The sequence below is a fragment of the Halichondria panicea genome, chromosome 17 (assembly GCF_963675165.1).
Source record: "Halichondria panicea chromosome 17, odHalPani1.1, whole genome shotgun sequence".
Classification (NCBI taxonomy): domain Eukaryota; kingdom Metazoa; phylum Porifera; class Demospongiae; order Suberitida; family Halichondriidae; genus Halichondria; species Halichondria panicea.
Window position 1 is genome coordinate 3,812,847 of NC_087393.1, and position 16,735 is coordinate 3,829,581.

At 40.2% G+C, this 16,735-nt stretch overlaps 5 protein-coding genes and 1 long non-coding RNA gene across 10 annotated transcripts in view; 4 read left to right on the forward strand and 2 right to left on the reverse strand.

Annotated features, from left to right (window-relative positions):
* LOC135351148 (glycine--tRNA ligase-like) overlaps positions 1-2,928 on the forward strand; it is a 3,544-nt gene extending 616 nt beyond the window's left edge. The window contains exons 3-14 of one of the 2 annotated variants that reach the window (XM_064550086.1): positions 18-75; positions 128-199; positions 260-308; positions 497-602; positions 878-958; positions 1,196-1,303; positions 1,546-1,597; positions 1,659-1,726; positions 1,782-1,862; positions 2,032-2,120; positions 2,357-2,453; positions 2,789-2,928. In XM_064550086.1, the coding sequence (XP_064406156.1) occupies positions 18-75; positions 128-199; positions 260-308; positions 497-602; positions 878-958; positions 1,196-1,303; positions 1,546-1,597; positions 1,659-1,726; positions 1,782-1,862; positions 2,032-2,120; positions 2,357-2,453; positions 2,789-2,857 (930 nt within the window). In that variant the 3' untranslated portion in view covers positions 2,858-2,928. The remainder of the gene's footprint in view (positions 1-17; positions 76-127; positions 200-259; positions 309-496; positions 603-877; positions 959-1,195; positions 1,304-1,545; positions 1,598-1,658; positions 1,727-1,781; positions 1,863-2,031; positions 2,121-2,356; positions 2,454-2,788) is intronic. The other variant, XM_064550087.1, reaches the window with a different exon arrangement.
* An 11-nt stretch (positions 2,929-2,939) lies between these two features.
* LOC135351150 (ribosome biogenesis regulatory protein homolog) lies at positions 2,940-5,744 on the reverse strand. Its single transcript, XM_064550089.1, has 12 exons — positions 5,529-5,744; positions 5,401-5,473; positions 5,285-5,326; positions 5,185-5,223; positions 4,873-4,974; positions 4,745-4,823; positions 4,419-4,535; positions 4,234-4,277; positions 4,107-4,172; positions 3,792-3,830; positions 3,604-3,737; positions 2,940-3,168 (listed from the first exon to the last, which is right to left on the reverse strand). Exons 1-12 carry the CDS (start codon positions 5,669-5,671, stop codon positions 3,009-3,011), a joined length of 1,038 nt encoding a protein of 345 aa, XP_064406159.1. The 5' UTR covers positions 5,672-5,744; the 3' UTR covers positions 2,940-3,008.
* Positions 5,745-5,792: 48 nt separating this feature from the next.
* LOC135351156 (ragulator complex protein LAMTOR2-like) lies at positions 5,793-7,417 on the forward strand. Its single transcript, XM_064550098.1, has 4 exons — positions 5,793-5,973; positions 6,044-6,206; positions 7,115-7,204; positions 7,259-7,417. The coding sequence occupies exons 1-4, from the start codon at positions 5,906-5,908 to the stop codon at positions 7,313-7,315; spliced, it is 378 nt and encodes a 125-aa protein (XP_064406168.1). The 5' UTR covers positions 5,793-5,905; the 3' UTR covers positions 7,316-7,417.
* An 883-nt stretch (positions 7,418-8,300) lies between these two features.
* LOC135351157 (uncharacterized) lies at positions 8,301-12,571 on the forward strand. The gene has a single exon (XM_064550099.1). The coding sequence runs from the start codon at positions 8,378-8,380 to the stop codon at positions 12,359-12,361; it is 3,984 nt and encodes a 1,327-aa protein (XP_064406169.1). The 5' UTR covers positions 8,301-8,377; the 3' UTR covers positions 12,362-12,571.
* On the reverse strand, positions 12,487-14,782 carry LOC135351158 (integrator complex subunit 15-like). Its single transcript, XM_064550100.1, has 4 exons — positions 14,719-14,782; positions 14,278-14,440; positions 13,278-13,877; positions 12,487-12,679 (listed from the first exon to the last, which is right to left on the reverse strand). Exons 1-4 carry the CDS (start codon positions 14,722-14,724, stop codon positions 12,597-12,599), a joined length of 852 nt encoding a protein of 283 aa, XP_064406170.1. The 5' UTR covers positions 14,725-14,782; the 3' UTR covers positions 12,487-12,596.
* Positions 14,783-14,852: 70 nt separating this feature from the next.
* Positions 14,853-16,723, forward strand: LOC135351163 (uncharacterized). 4 transcript variants are annotated; one of them, XR_010399404.1, is made up of 4 exons: positions 14,853-15,194; positions 15,357-15,491; positions 15,932-16,509; positions 16,564-16,723. It is a non-coding gene; the product is annotated as an uncharacterized LOC135351163 (long non-coding RNA). The 4 variants fall into 4 exon arrangements; XR_010399405.1 differs by having other exon boundaries at positions 15,945-16,509; XR_010399403.1 differs by having other exon boundaries at positions 16,420-16,509.
* Positions 16,724-16,735: the final 12 nt, after the last annotated feature.

Sequence of the window (16,735 nt, forward strand, 5' to 3'; positions counted from 1 at the left end):
ATGTAAATTTGTTGTAGATTGCGACTACAGATAGTGATGACTTGATAAATAGAGATACCTCAGAGACAACAGATGGTATAATTATATAGAAAAAACATAATTATTTTTATGGCTATAATAATATTAGATACACTGTCGTGTGTGTTGGAGACAGCCAAATGCATGGACCTTGAGCCTCCATTTGGCATAGCACAAGTTGGTAAGCAACTATTACTACGTACTGCACTGATCACAGTAGATACATAAAGCTCGTTCCCAGTAGGTTCTATGTTCAAAGAAGGTCTTCCATCTACACACCTCCCTCCTGGGTACGTATAGGGACTTTATATTTATCATACCCACTGATAGAGCTACAATTATAAATTATGCACTAGTACAAGTTGTTCATGAGACTGTGTCTAGTGTCCTTAAATTTGATCGATTCCACTTTTTTGCATGAACAACCATTCAGGCACATTTTGCCATGTTATTATTAATTGCTCCACTTCCTCCCCAGATCATGTGATGGCGAGACAATGAATGTTCAGTTCCTCTGCCCCCCTGTCGAGGAGAGGAGGTGGTTCTCACAGTGGCAGAAGAAGAGACTGAGGTGGTGGAGGAAGGTACTGTAATCTTGACTAAACACACCTCCAGGCCATACAGTAACTTAATGTAGGCAGAATCCATTATGGCCTTTTAAAAAAGCTATTTTCCTATACCTTGTTAGAGTGCATTCACTTCTTACTTGATATTGCAGCCTGCAGGATAGTTTTGTGTGTTATTGTATGTCTGTGAAAATGAAAGGTTCCCCTTAGGTCAATATATATATACGTAATTCCATTTTTTTTACCTACCCTGTACAATTGCACTGTTTTCTTTTACGGTTATTGCTATTCAGTATTCCAGGAATCCGGAACGGTTCAGTCTCGGGGAGGGGACTGAGGAGGATGGAGCCTCCAAACAACAGTGCAGCATTCAAGTGAGTAGTGTACACCCAGCACACATTTAGTTTTACTGTACCAAAGTTGCTGTGCTGTGTGTGTTTGCTTCTGACTCTGCAAATGTTTTCAAATCTACATCTCTGGAAATATGTATGAATATACCCCCATCGTCCCTCTTAATTAAATCATTACCTAGGTAACTATAGAAACAGCCTTTTTCTTGGATTAAAGGATTTATGTATTACATCATAATTGACATGCCTTCTCCTGTGTAGTACAATTTTCCATGGGGTGCTCAAGATGTGGAGAGCATTAGTAACCGAGGTGACGTGGAATGGAGACAGTTAGTCGATGGAGTAGAGAGGAATGAAACCCTGCTAAAGGTGCATGCATGAATGTGGTACTCAACTTAATTGTACTCAACTTAATTGTGCAAGCCTCTTTAAAAGTGTTAAGCGTCACAATAGAGGGCAGTCAACCAATTACCTCTCTACAGTATTGACTTTTCTGTGTATTTAACAATTAATGGCAGCCAGCTGCTCCCAATTAATCATAGTTTTAAGCATGAGGTACGTAGTTAGTTATAGTGCCCAAACCAGAGCTGCCATTACTAGTTACACTTCAGATGGAGAAAGAGAGTCCTTCTTTGCTCTCTATGGCATCAGGTGTTGACAGAGGTGAGACGTCCTTGTTGAGAGTATCCACTGTATTACTGAACACATGCCCTCCTACCTGCAGCTCTCTGGGCGTACATGTGTGATGCTTACAGTGAAGTGGACAGGCCCCAAGCAGCAGTACACACAACAGTGAGTTTGTGAAAGTCCTTGAGCAAACATTTCAAAATGCCTCTTAACCACACAGGTACTCAAACTGCATATGTCACTAGCCCCATACAAAGTGGCAGTGCTACCAAAAGACATAGACAACAGCAAACTATGCATGGTAAAGCCTATCCTCTCCACGTCCGCATGTAGTCCTGTGTACAATTCGTGTGATTAGCCAACTATAATAATCATTATAACACGAATAACCTTCCCCAAAAAATATTTGCGTACCTAAGATAAGCAATGCTAGCAAATTACTGTGTTTTCTCCGGTCCCCCCACATGCAGTACTCTCGGTTGTTGAGTGATGAGCTGAAGCATGCTGGTATCCCCACCACCTACTCTGAAGCTGGACCATTGGACAACAGACTGACTCTGTGAGTATATACTGCAGTGCGTGCAAACTACACAGGGGAAAATTTGAATTTTAGACGATTACCAAAATCCAGTTAAACATTGTTCTATAATAGGGGCCCGGCTGCTTGTGCACACATTCATGGTTTGCACATAATAATAGTAGTATGTAGTCATGCATGCAACTCTCGAGTTATCATTAATTTGTCTACATTTTTTCGCTATACATGCAGACTAGAAATTCACTACCTTCTTATAGGCAAGATGAGTTGGGCACTCCTTATCGTGTTATAACAGAGGCTGGTACTCTAGAGACAGGGATAGTCACTCTGCAAGGCAGGGACACCACCGGAGAGGTGGGTGGACCACCCTAACAGTATATAGTGATTATCGATTTGTTGGATCCCTTTTTAACTGATAAGTGGATGCAAGAGTAGATAATACATAGTACTCTTCTCTTGTCTCCGGCCCTGTAGAGATCGAATAGTTAGAGGTCTTTTACGTGTACAGTATTAGGGTGTGGAACAATTTTGATCAATTACCTAACGTATATATCTTGTGTTAACAGTACTCACAGAAGCCCCCTTAAACATATACATATCAGTACTATGTAACCAGAATGTCCTTCCGCGGGAAGTTAGAGCTTTACTGTCACTGTGTACCTACTAACATTGCCACACTCCCCCCACAGGAGGATATGAATGGCAAAGACGTTCTACTGTCAATTCAAAGAATGCTCTTTGGTGCCAGAATAAACTAACAGCTATCAATATGGCATTGTATTGCTCAACATGTCATCATCAATCACTACATGTACAACACCATCGTTCAAATTCATGACCTTGTGTTCTCATCATAATTTCTTTGATCAATTGCATAACATAAAAAGTGTGTGTAGCTATAATTATCATCTACTTTGATTTTCTGCCTGTCTTGCTAGTTGCAGTCTTGCCAGCCCCTTTCTTTGCATTGGTATTAAACCCTCGGGACGATTTCTTTACTCCTCCCATCTTGGACCTCTTGGTTGGTTTTTTCCCTTCTCTACCCTCCGACTTTCTCTTTCTGTGTGTCCTGGGATTAAACAAAGAGAGGGTGAGGGGCACGCAAGACAAACACATAATTATTTGTTGTCAAAAGGTCACTATAATTACATCACATGCGACATAGAGTTCTGTAGAGTTTTACAGTAAATTAGTAGAGGGACAAATTTTCAACTGTATAATATCCCTGGTGTAATCTGTAGCTAGTCATGAGTTGATCAGTATATACCCCTTGAGGTACATGTACAAGTGGTACGAGGGTATAAAGTGTAGCAGTGTGAATACAGATAAATGAGCGAAAATTAAGCGCTAGTACGATGCCTAATTTCAATTGGGGTGGTAACTAAAGCCATGTGAAATAATTACAAATGGTCTAATAGCAATTACTAGTTGCATGCAGGATTATACAAATAAAGAATTACGACAGATAAGCCCAGGAACAAAGCATTCGCATGCACACTCTTACTGTGTCTGCTCTGAAGCCAGATGGTCGGTAGTGGCTTTCTTGACATCCAACACTTCCCTCTTCTTGCTCAACTTTGAAAGGAGGTCCAAACTTCTCTGTTTTTCAGCACCTGCATCTCCAACTACTGGTGCAAACTGGGGAGGGGGGGCAGTAACTACGGTTACATAGAATCAATGAATTTCGCATACCCTTCGTTTTTTCTCTCTTTTTTGCTCCGGCTCCTTAGGCTGTACGTACACCACACATTTACAGAATGCAATTGGATGCATTATACATGTAATTATACGCTATTGCAAAGGTACAGTAGTGCTGGAAATAATTAGTGTTTTAGCCAGGCTCCAAAAACATTAAGCATTTAACATAAATAACTGTTTCCGCGATATGATGGCCGCTCACATAAATAGCAATAGTCAGAACTACGGTAGCTAGCAAAACACTAATCTTCTACAACTTTGTTTACATATTATAGCTTCTAGAAACATGGGTAAAATGGACGAACTTACCAGAGAGGGTGTGAACTTCCCCACTGAGGCTGTGGAGGACTTGGCAGTACCCAGCGCGCGTGTCAGCTAAGGAGAGTGGGTGGTCATTGTTAGAGCTGCATTCACTGATCTATATGCCGGAACGTACCTCGTGTTTTCCGAGGTTCTTTGTGAAAGGAGGAGGTAGGGGAACTGTGTGGCAATAATAAGGGAAGTTAGGGAAGTTACACCATTTCTGACTTACTATACACATACGTGTTAAATGATGCAGAGGCCCCAATGCTACTTTCCTAATTGGTTTGAACTCCCAAACTAGCGTGTACCAATATGAACCTTTCAGTCGTTTTCCCTTCTCTGCCTTGGAGATGTTGCTAAGTCTCTGGTATTCGTTCTTGGCAATTTTCTCGGCCCTCTCTTTGGAATGCTTCTCAAACTGGTCCTCATTAGGATCTGGTAGTCATAGAAACGTAGTAATCACAAGACAGTACAGTACCCCAGGCCCTCGACCTAACAGCCGAGAAGGTGAAAAATGCAACAGCATATATCTTACGCAGCACATGTATCTAGGCACACACGTACAGTCTCATCCTTTAAAAATAGTCCTCACCCTCCTAACGGATAGAGCAAACAACCCCAACCCCCCTAGAGGTACAGCGTACCTGCGTTGTCAGGGACCTCCATCATCCAGTTCTGCTTGGTGTCTCCCACCCTATTGTATCCCCACCGCGGCTTCCACTCCTACACAGCAGCTGTAACCCATAGCAAAAATGAATGGGTGGGGACTCACCTGTGCCTGTTCATCAAACACCATCCTTGATCTTTTTTCTTTTCTTATTCCCTTCTGCTTGGCAAAAAGCTCCCACGTTGTAGGCGGCCTCGGCTTGGGAATCTGATACAAAAAAGTATTTATACAGTAGTCAGATAGAAAGAAAACACGCATCCCCCCAAAAGACCACCGATAGAAAGAAAACACGCATCCCCCCAAAAGACCACCTTTCTATGATAAAATACACGTCATTTCATTTGACAGCGTTTATACAAAGTACAAAAGGCTATTCTTTAAATATCTGAGGAACTCCTCTAGAAACTACCAGCTTACCCGCTTCTCTCTGGGAAGAACTGTCGTAGGAGAAGGAAGCTACAAAGAGTGTTAAAATGAATGTAGCGATAAAGGTAACAGGAGAAGTTAACTAACACACCTGAGCCAAAATTAGTCCTTCATCAGTCTTCTCCACAGGTAACTAGGGGAAACAATATCAGCCAGAGGGATGCCAGCCATAATGAACTCTACTAGCCTTTTTCGGGTTTCACTCACCTCCCATATTTTATTGAGAAGAAGCTGTGTGTTATCCCTCATGATAGTGTGCAAGTACTCATCTCTGTTCTTCCTATTAAGCAGAGTCACAATTTAATACCATAGATTGTGAAAAGTAGGAGACTTACTTCAGTTCATCTTCGTTTAAGTTGTTGAGATCTGTTGCTAAAAGATTTCCTACGTCAAACTGTAACTCTACTTCTTTCTCTACCTCAGTGCTCTTGTATTGAGCTTGCTGTGCAGCTAGAATACTCTCAGCTTCCATTGCCATGATTCCTACTGTCCTCTTCACATAAAACTCACTCCACGTGGACCCTTTATATTTGAAGTGATCTGCTCTAAGTCGCCCTCAATCCAGAGCGAAAACTCTGGGAGGTGTGGTCTATAGTCACATGAAGGTAACCTTTGACCTACATGTCGTTTTTAGGAAAGAGAACACACACTGGTACATGTTCTAGTACGTCTAGTCTAGCGCCACTGTTTGAGATCTGAGAAGATTACCAGCATGCTGAAACCCAAGGCTCTTACTAAAGTACTGGAGCAGGCGAATACAGGAGGCATTACCTGTACACTGTGAGTCCAGTGAACACTAAATCAGCCCACTATATAATAATTATATACAAACGTGTTCCATGTATCACAGACTGTTGAACCATGAGGGCTCTTTGATGGCATTTGCTGGCAAGACAGAGAGAAAGGAAAATGTGACAGCGGCCATTGCTGCTAATATATGGATGTCTAACGAAAGAGGGGCTAGAAATGCGTTCCCTGACGAGCCACTAGACTTTATTGTACTGGATTGCTTGGTATGTGCACGACAGGGCTTAGTTCAGGAATTTGACCAAATGCGTGAAAATATGGTTTCCAAATATTAAGGAGATGATTAGCATTGGACACTTGCGTCTACCAATGGGGGACCCGGTATTCTCCCCCAGAAAAATCTTTTGAACGAATATGATTTTCGAATGGGTTTGGTAAACTTCATACTTCATACCATAGTCCAACAACTAGTTTTGGTTATCCAACTTTAACACCAATGTGTGCTTATCGTATACCGTAGTCCTAGAAATGTATGCTAGCAGTAGCATAAAAATGTGCATTTACTAAAAACGTTACGCAATCATCTCGATTAACGCCACGATTGTATAGGCCTAGAATAAAAGCCTAACTGTGCGATACAAATGTATGTGATAGACAGGCGCTTGCATAAATGCATTAGTTTGTATCACACATACATTTCTAGCACTACAGTAGGGATGGTTGGGCGATGGTATAGGGCTAAGGTTTGCAGCGACATTGAAGTTACCACAACCATTTTTGTCATTCCAGCTGCAAGCTAAGCGTACAAATATTGTACATTGTAGATAATGTCTTTTCCTAATTTCTATACATTTTCTCTCAAGCATCGAAACAGCCCAGTTAAGCGTGTGAACCTTCGACCCCAAAGTCGCTAATGTTAAGGGGGTGCAAGTACCAAATTTACCTCTTCCAAATAGGTCAGAACATTTCAAGCTAAAATAAACCCTGCAAAACCCCACCCCATAAGCAGTTTGTGTAGTGTGTAACATAGCTTATGTGTGAACGGAATGTTTGTGTGTACCAGCCATTGAACAAACAATCATCCATAGTGACCATCCATTTGTATATACTAGCACTAGCATTGTGTGTACAGTATCATTGTGTCTGGAACTGTATCATTTCCCCTCTCACTCAGGAAGGAAAGGTAGCCATAAAGAGTGTGGCTAATCTCCTACTGTGTATATACGCCAGTGGAAATGTTGGTCTAGGACTGCTTAAGGCAAAGGTAATAATGACATCATCACTGTGGTTGCATGTTTTACTCGTTATTATTGTCCAGGCGGATGCTCTCTCCAAACATCTTGAAGCACCTCTGCTGCAAATATCTACTACATAGCTAACTTTTTCAATAGTATACTTTCTAATGAGTTGTGTAAAATTATAAAATTATTTATTGTACATGTATGTCGTATGTCAAATCTTGTTGTGGACTTGTAAATGCTGTGAACATGATCTTGCATATGGATTTTACACTAACACTACATTTTCTGTTCTGTGTAACATGATGCATGGCACAAAAGTGGTGTATCAACAAATTGCGTTCATAAACGTCCTTGCGTTTTTTGACTTGTTCCAATCTTTGGAGAAAAACGATACAAGCAAAGTTGTACGTAGACACATCAAACACGCGAACTTTGTGAGTGTTGATCACGTACTTTGCAACAATAACATTTGCAAAAACCTAAACTGATCCTGGTACTGGTCATGTATGACACGTCCTTACTCATGCAGTAGTTAATAAAGGGTCAAATTTTTCACCAGCAAAATTAATGTTCTAGTAATCGTCTGCAGATGGCAGAACTGACTTAGTATAATTATAATGCATGGCATTGCACTGGTATACCGTATAGAGCAATTTTGTTTGAGGCACTTATATTTCGAGAATGGCCTCTAAAAGCATTTTGTTCGTGGGTTGACTGGTTGACTGCTTACCGGAAGCCACGCTTTTAATTTTTGCACGTTGTAGCAGATAATTCTAATTAAAGAACAATTTTCGTGTAATTTAATTTCGTGTAGGATTGCTAATCCATGAAAACAGCGAAAATTTCGCGCTATACGATTATGATGAGTAAAGAAGACAATGAATATTGACAAATTTGGTTATCTGCATAATATCTACATGTATATATTATACTCTAAAATAATATTGAAAGCACTTAAACATCCTATAACTTTTCTAAGTTATATTTCAGTTGCAACAATAGCAATCAACTATTCAGTATGTACATTCTTTACACTAAATAAGCAGCCCAAAATAAATTTGAATGCTTTTCTTTCAATGTAAACAGCGAAATGTTATGTATACAACATCACCTCTTCATGTCTTAATTGAATACTATTTAAGGAGTATAACTATAAGAAACCGTAAGACTAGGCAATACTTTAGCAGAAATATATTATGATTTCGACAGCAATTTTCATCCTCAGCGCAACTGCGTTAGCTATAGTACTGCTTGCTCACGATTGTAATGGCAGTATTTTGTACGTCAGACCAGACAATGGATCGAACACAACATGCCCAAGGAAACAATGCAAGACACTGGACCAATATGCAAATGTACATGTAAGTCATTTGAACAATACACAGTTTATTTTTATGCCAGGATTGCACACTCTCAGTAAAAACTTTCGTATTGACTCTCTCATGAATATTGAACTCATTAGTATGAGCGATAGCAAAAATGAAACAGAAATTGCAGAAATTCAGTGTTATAAAGCAGCAGGATTTATTTTTAAGAATATAAACTTTCTCACTATCAAAAATCTGCAAATTTCCGCATGTGGTCAAATAATACCAGATAGTGTTTACAACAATTTAGAAAGCCCACTCTCCTTTCAAGCGGCAGTTGCTCTTAAAGATGTGGCTGCTCTAACAATGCAATCGATAACCATTCGAGACAGTAATGGATACGGGATAGCTGCTGAGGGACTGTATGGATACTCAACAATGGAGGACTGCCTACTGGTGAGCAACACGGGTGGCGAAAAATTCATAGGGGGTAATCTTGTACTGAAGTATGCAGATTGTCCTGTTATTGACACAAACGAGCAGGTTTATGTGGGAATTGTGAGATCTAAGTTCTTATATGGAAGTGCACATTATAGTAACGACAAACATGACCCACATATCGCACTTCAAACCAAAGCAACTGGCATATCTTTGCTCCTTTCCTGCACAAATGTTATTATTAACATGTCAGAGGTGCAACTAAAGTACAACGAAGCATACAGCTTTTCCAGCAAAGGAGGAAACCTTTTCATTCTGCTCGGAAACACCATACAATATACGAGCAATACGGTCATTGTGGAGAACAGTAACATTGACAATGGAACAGCGGTTAAGGGTGGAGGAGCATACGTTAGATTCAAGCAGCCTCCCCAAGAACCTGACAACATAACAGTTCCATGTGAAAACTTTGTTAGTTTTAAAAATGTTAGCTTTAATGGTAACAAAGGTAGATTTAAAGGAGGTGCTCTGTACATACTGTTCGAAACAGCAAGCATGTACAACTATTGTCCCAAGGGAACTGTTGAAATAGACAGCTGTTACTTTGTAGACAATATTTTAAATGCTTCCAAGGCAGACAGTGGCCTAGCTATCAACATCTATTGCTATTTGATCAACGGAGTGGAAGCAACATCTGTTCCCTTCAATATAGTGAGCATTACTCGAAGTCACTTTCTGGGAAACAAACTATTAACGCAGAAGGAAAATAGTTTCGATATAATTTCCGGAGGAGCCACTGTGTTCATTAGTAAACAGAGAAGACAAACATTTATCAGTGACTCTAGCTTTGTAAACAACGGCAAAACAGCAATTTCGGCTTTCGGATCAAATATTGTGTTCAGTGGTATTGTGAACATAACAAATAATACAGGCCTTGACGGTGGGGGCCTAGTTCTCTGTCAGTCCTCGTACATTTTGTTTGCCCCAAATACCACAGTGACGTTTGAAAATAACAGAGCCATTTTATCTGGAGGAGGCATATACGCAGAAGATCAGTGCTTACAATCTGAACCACTGTGTTTTTATCAAGTGCACAACAGTAACAAGTCGTTAACTAAACATCAAAGGATCTCAATATTGGACACTATTCACGTGGTAATGATCAACAACACTGCTGGATACGCTGGAAGTCAGATATTCGGAGGGTTTATGGACAAATGCTATACAACATTTGGCAAGGACAATAAACTAGTATACAACAAGATTTTTAACGAAATTTCATGGCAAAGAAATGATTCTGATCTTTCCTACATCACTTCTTACCCAAAGCATATATGCTTCTGTGAAAACAAGCTACCTAACTGTAGCAAACACTACAAGAACATCAATATAACAATATACCCTGGTGAACCTTTTACAGTTAGTTTAGTAGGCGTCGGGCAATTCAACAACCCTGTTCCAGCAACAATCAAAGCAACCACCAGCCACTCAAGTGACAAGATGTACAGTCGTACAATAAAGGATGTCTGTACTTCTATGACATTTTTAGTAAAATCAGCACAACCGACTAGATTTGACAAACTTAGCATCACTGTCTCCTCTGACTTAGGTTACACAACAAGAAGCAGCCTACGATCGATCAACATTCACTATAGGTCTTGTCCTCTGGGAACGTACATAAACAACTCTGCCTGTGACTATGAAGACCCTCATTTCGAATACAGAGCTAATAGCTCAACTATAAAAAAGAACGAAAATACATGGGTAGGATACTACAACGCTGCTGATCATTCCGACTCTGAAACCGTTAGTGGGTTCATACATTTCAACTATTGTCCACTGTGGTACTGTAACAACAAAACAGTTATCAATGTTAATGAAACCTATTTTGATCAAAACTCTCAGTGTCATGAAAGGGAGGGCATTTTGTGTGGAGCGTGCTTAAAGCAACATAGTTTAGCTATTGCCTCTAGCAGGTGCCTTCGCTGTGACAACATCAGTCGATCGTACTTTCCTCTCCTAGCGCTAGCTACTCTGGCTATTACAGCTCTAGTACTACTCTTTATGCTGTGCTGTAATGTGACCATCACTGATGGCACAGTTAGTGGATTTCTATTCTACTCTAGTTTGTTCAACATCAACATAAAATTGTTTTTGAGAGTATCAAAACGATACGCATATCTTGCGGAATTTTTTGCATGGATGAATTTAGATATTGGTTTAACAACTTGCTTTTACGATGGGTTTGATGCATTTTGGCAGGCAATATTAAACTTTTTTATTCCTGTTTTCATTTGGTGCATTCTTGGACTTATCATTTTTGCAACATCAAAGTCTAGCCGGATTACGGAGCTTGTTGGAGACAACCCTGTAAAAGTTCTAGCTACACTTGTTCTTATTTCTTACACAAAAATTCTTCAAACTGAAGTAGCTGTGTTTTCCTGTTCATCGATTGAATTTCGTACTAATTCTTCTAAAATCCTCAAGTACTACTGGCTCCCCGATGGTAATGTACCATGTTGGCAAGGGAAGCACCTAGCTCTGGTGGTGATTGGTGTTTTGTTTGGAATAGCTACTGTTCTGTACACTTTAATGCTCCTCTTTATTCAACCATTGCAAAGATATTCTCATGTGAGGGGACTGAAATGGGTGGCCAAACTAAAGCCATTTTTTGACGCTTACACTAGCCCTCATGTGATCAAGCATCGCTATCGATTCTGGACTGGACTTTTACTCCTATGTAGAATGATTAACAGTATTTCGTTTGCTCTTTTTTCCCACCAAAACACATACAAACATTATGGAATTGAAGTCATACTCATTTGTTTCCTGATAACAAGCTTATTGGGGTGCTTCGGTGGAGTCTACAAAAATAAGTGGCTTTATGCTCTCAACTCTTCGTTCTACTTCAACCTCACTCTACTGTCTTTCGTAACATTTTATTCTCTAACCAAAAATTCTTCTTCTAAGAACAGTGCAAATATTATTCAAGAGATTGCCACCTCCATTTCACTAGGCATAGCCTTTGTGACGTTCCTGTTCATTCTTTCCTACCATGTGTACAAACGTCTGAAAAAGACCGGTCTGCTCGCTCGCTGTGCGGGAAGAATCCAGGGGACTCGATGTTGGAGATCAGCTGTCGGATATTGGAACAGAGGCAGGATACAATACGTAAGGCTGCCCCAAGAAGACCCTCAGGATCGAGAGGTGGACGATGATTTCAATGGAGAGAGAAGGCTCGATGACGATTGTCAGTGGGAGAGAGAACTACATGTAGATGTACAAGACAGAGAGCTCAATGGAGATCGCCATGATGACAGACAGCTTGCAAGAGTTTGTGATGACAATTGGGAGAACGGAGAGAGCAATAAGGAGCCAAATGCAGAAGAGCCATTCGATAAAGGTATTGTAGGACCTAGCGAAGACACATACTAAAACTAAATAACTGTTGTTGTTACATGCAGTAACTGTGTATCTTTCTAGCTAGAACACAATCACATGACATAATTATTGTGCATACAAATAGTATATAACATTCACACACATGCAGTTATGCCAGGCTTTGGTTCGTTTATAATAATGTGTACTAACTTTTTGAGATATTATGATGATTTTATAGTCATAAGCACAAACAACAAGCGTAAACAAAGCAAGACAAGACAACGTTTGACTAAATCTGCTGTTGAGCACGTGCAATGACAAGCTGTAACAGTCTATTCTTGGGGAGAGTAGAAGCTAACCCGGAAACGTCATCTGCACATATGAAACACACCAGATTACTACACTGTTATGTGTGCCATTGTGTGTACTGTATGTATAGCGGGTAATTTCGAGGGTGGTGTAAAAACTTTGCGGATTTAATTTTCGTGGACTAATACCTTTTCGCACATGCATGCACGTGATATTAAAATTCGTGGGTGAAAAAATGTTTGCGATACATGCTTAATCAGCGAAAAACGCAAAAGTTTATACCCTCAAAATATACTCGCTACACGGGAATATACAGTGTACACTATAGTACACAAGTGAAAAATGCAATATACATAATTATTAAGATAACACTTCATTTGTAGACACAAGTAATCTGCACAAATCATATCCATAAAATAATTCTAGAGATGGATGTACAGTTACACTGCATGTATAGTACATGTACATGTATACTGTAGGGGCATTATTTTCCTGCTTAGGCAAGCATATTATACAAACATAAATTTGGGTACGTTTATGTATGTTTCATGAATGATTACAGAGCTACAATGTAGTAACGGAAAGAGGCTTACATCAAAAACCATAAGGTACAGTAATTACAATAAGTGCTAACCTCCCTAATCAACACACAAACACTCACCTGGTCTCAGGTTGAGCAGCCCAGAGGATAGAGATATCTGCAGCAGCTGTGCCAGCCTCTCCACACACTCTTCCATCTTCTCTGCCATCTCTTCCTCACCACGTTGCTTCCTGTGACTGTAATACCCAAGCAGGTTAGCAATCAGCATGGCCATTTCCTTTCCTGACATCTGGCAAGTTACCGGCTTTGAGAGTGAGAGAATACTTGAAAGTAGATCAGCATGTAATGACGTCAATATCATTTGCATGTCTTTATCGTCCAATGACTTTGAACTTGAGGTATCCATAGGTTCATCTCTTGAGTCTTTGCTGTAATTGGATCTAGATTTGGTCTTCTTAGCGATAGTCGGATAGTTTGGACAAAGAGGTGCCAAAACACACCACTGCATTAGTCCAGGTAGCAAACATTGTAGTACAGGCTTTGGGAATTCGGAATCAAAATTGATGGAATTGGAATGTACTAGTGGAAGTTCGGAAATCTCCTTGTTGAGAAGAGGAGGCGGAGAGAGTAAGTTTGGATACGTTGATAGCCAATGGTAAACAATTTGAAGAATTCTGATTGGTGGATTAGGCTGTGACGAATCCATGGTTGTTTTAGTGACTGCATAATTATACAGAAAGAAGAATTGTAATCTTGTAATCATGCATCCATATACATCTAGTGATATCATAATGGCTATAGTGTACTGTAAATGTTCCAGTAGTTTACAGCCTGTTTGCAGGGAGGGTGCCACAAGCAGGTGAAAAGCTACCGGAAGTTTCTCTGCCCCTCTTCCAAAACTCAGAGTCACAACCACACGCAATAGTACATGAATGTAATCGACAGTGAGCATAATACTAGGGGACACACCCACAATCATTGCTACTTAATTTGCTACCCAGCATTTCTTGCCATTTGGTGCAATCTAGCACAATACATGTAGTGCTATAAACATCCTACATGTATGATAATATTATGTAGCAAGTAGAATTTACTATAAAGCAATAATACATGCACGTACCACTGTAGAAGGAATGCAAGGATGTGAATGAGAGGGCCAGCTGCTGGGCAAAGTGCGGAGAGGTGGTGGGCAGTTGCAGTAATGGACCATATGCATCTGGGAGGAGTACGCAGAAATCATGGTAGAGAGTTTTCACAAGAGCAGCAGCCTCAGTGGGATGAAACTATAGTGGAAAAAGTGCATGCAATATTTGTACATATAGGACCTACATGTACATGTAACCAGTAAGTAAACTTAAAGAAGTAAGGTGTACATGTAGGGGTTTCTACAAGTAATTCACATGCCACAACTACAGGAAATATACAGGTAGATAACCCCTTGCATTACATTGCATATGCATTGTAACAGCACATCACCTACCCAACTGGAAAACGGCTTAGGTTCAAGTGGGTACTACCCTTAAAACAAACAGCAGAGTGAGACTAGAGGCTCTGTGCGTACCCTCATCCAGATAGCAGTGCAGTTAGTTGAGGAAGTTGGGGCACTCTGCACTTGTGGCAAAGGACACCAGCCAAATTTGCCATTTGTGGGTGTGTCCTGCAGAGGAGGGTTGGGTATCAAACAACGCTCATGAATACATCACATAATTACAATGTATGTTGTGACAATAATAGAGTACACGACATGTACAGTAAAGTTGCTGAGCTGAAAACTCGGAGATATTTTTTACTTACAGTGCTGATCTTGAGGCTGCAAATATGGCGTCAAATATACAGTAGGACAACTCCATGCTCTGCTGGTTCTCTAACTGTCCGTGTATAGACAGCAACAACTGGACCTCGTTAAAAGGCGGGAGGACAGGGGCACCCCCAGGGAAGATACTTGTAGCTCTTGGCTCAAACACAACAAAAAGGTCGACAAGTGTTTGAAGGTTGTCTCTGGTCAGCTGAGAGGGAGTGTCAGTGCTGGCTAGACAGGTGTTGAAATAACTGCGTGTGTACATGTGGAATTGGGTGTACATTTGTACTACATGTATAAATTCTAAAGGGGGGAAATACGAGCACTGATACAGTGTATTTGTACACGCATACACACACACACACACACACACACACACACACACACACACACCTCTGTAGCAGTCTCAGCACAATATTGCAGGATGCCGGGAAATCGAGACTGGAGATATGCTAATAATATGGATGCCCAACGAGAGAGGAGCTAGAAATACGTTCCCTGACGAGCCACTAGACTTTATTGTACTGGATTGCTTGGTATGTGCACGACAGGTTTAGTTCAGGAATTTGACCAAATACGTGAAAATATGGTTTCCAAATATTAAGGGGATGATTAACATTGGACACTTGCGTCTGCCAATGGGGGACCTGGTATTCTCCCCAGAAAAATCTTTGAACGAATATGATTTTCAAATGGTTGTGGTAAACTTCATACTTCATACCATAGTCCAACAACTATTTTTGGTTATCCAACTTTAATACCAATGTGTGCTTATCGTATACCGTAGTCCTAGAAATTTTTGCTAGCATAAAATACTTGCATTTAGGCCAATTCTACAAAAAAGCTATACAATTAATTTATTTCCTTGCCACGATTGTATAGGCCTAGAATAAAAGCCTAACTGTGCGATACAAATGTACGTGATAGATAGGCACTTGCATAAATGCATTAGTTTGTATCACATATACATTTCTAGCACACTACCGTAGGGATGGTTGGGCGATGGTGTAGGGCTAAGGTTTGCAGCGACATCGAAGTTACCACAACCATTTTTTTCATTCCAGCTGCAAGCCAGCTGCAAGCTAAGTGTATAAATATTGTACATTATAGATAAGGTCTTTTCCTAATTTCTATACATTTTCTCTCAAGTATCAAAACAGCCCAGTTAAGCGTGTGAACCTTCGACCCCAAAGTCGCTAATGTTAAGGGGATGCAAAGTACCAAATTTACCTATTCCAAATGGGTAACAGAACATTTCAAGCTAAAATAAACCCTGCAAAAACCCCACCCCATAAGCAGTTTGTGTAGTGTGTAACATAGATTATGTGTGACCGGAATGTGTGTATGTACCAGCCATTGAACAAACAATCATCCATAGTGACCGTCCATTTATATATACTAGCACTAGCATTGTGTGTACAGTATCATTGTGTCTGGAACTGTATCATTTCCCCTCTCACTCAGGAAGGAAAGGTAGCCATAAAGAGTGTGGCTAATCTCCTACTGTGTATATACGCCAGTGGAAATGTTGGTCTAGGACTGCTTAAGGCAAAGGTAATAATGACATCATCACTGTGGTTGCATGTTTTACTCGTTATTATTGTCCAGGCGGATGCTCTCTCCAAACATCTTGAAGCACCTCTGCTGCAAATATCTACTACATAGCTAACTTTTTCAATAGTATACTTTCTAATGAGTTGTGTAAAATTATAAAATTATTTATTGTACATGTAATGTCGTATGTCAAATCTTGTTGTGGACTTGTAAATGCTGTGAACAT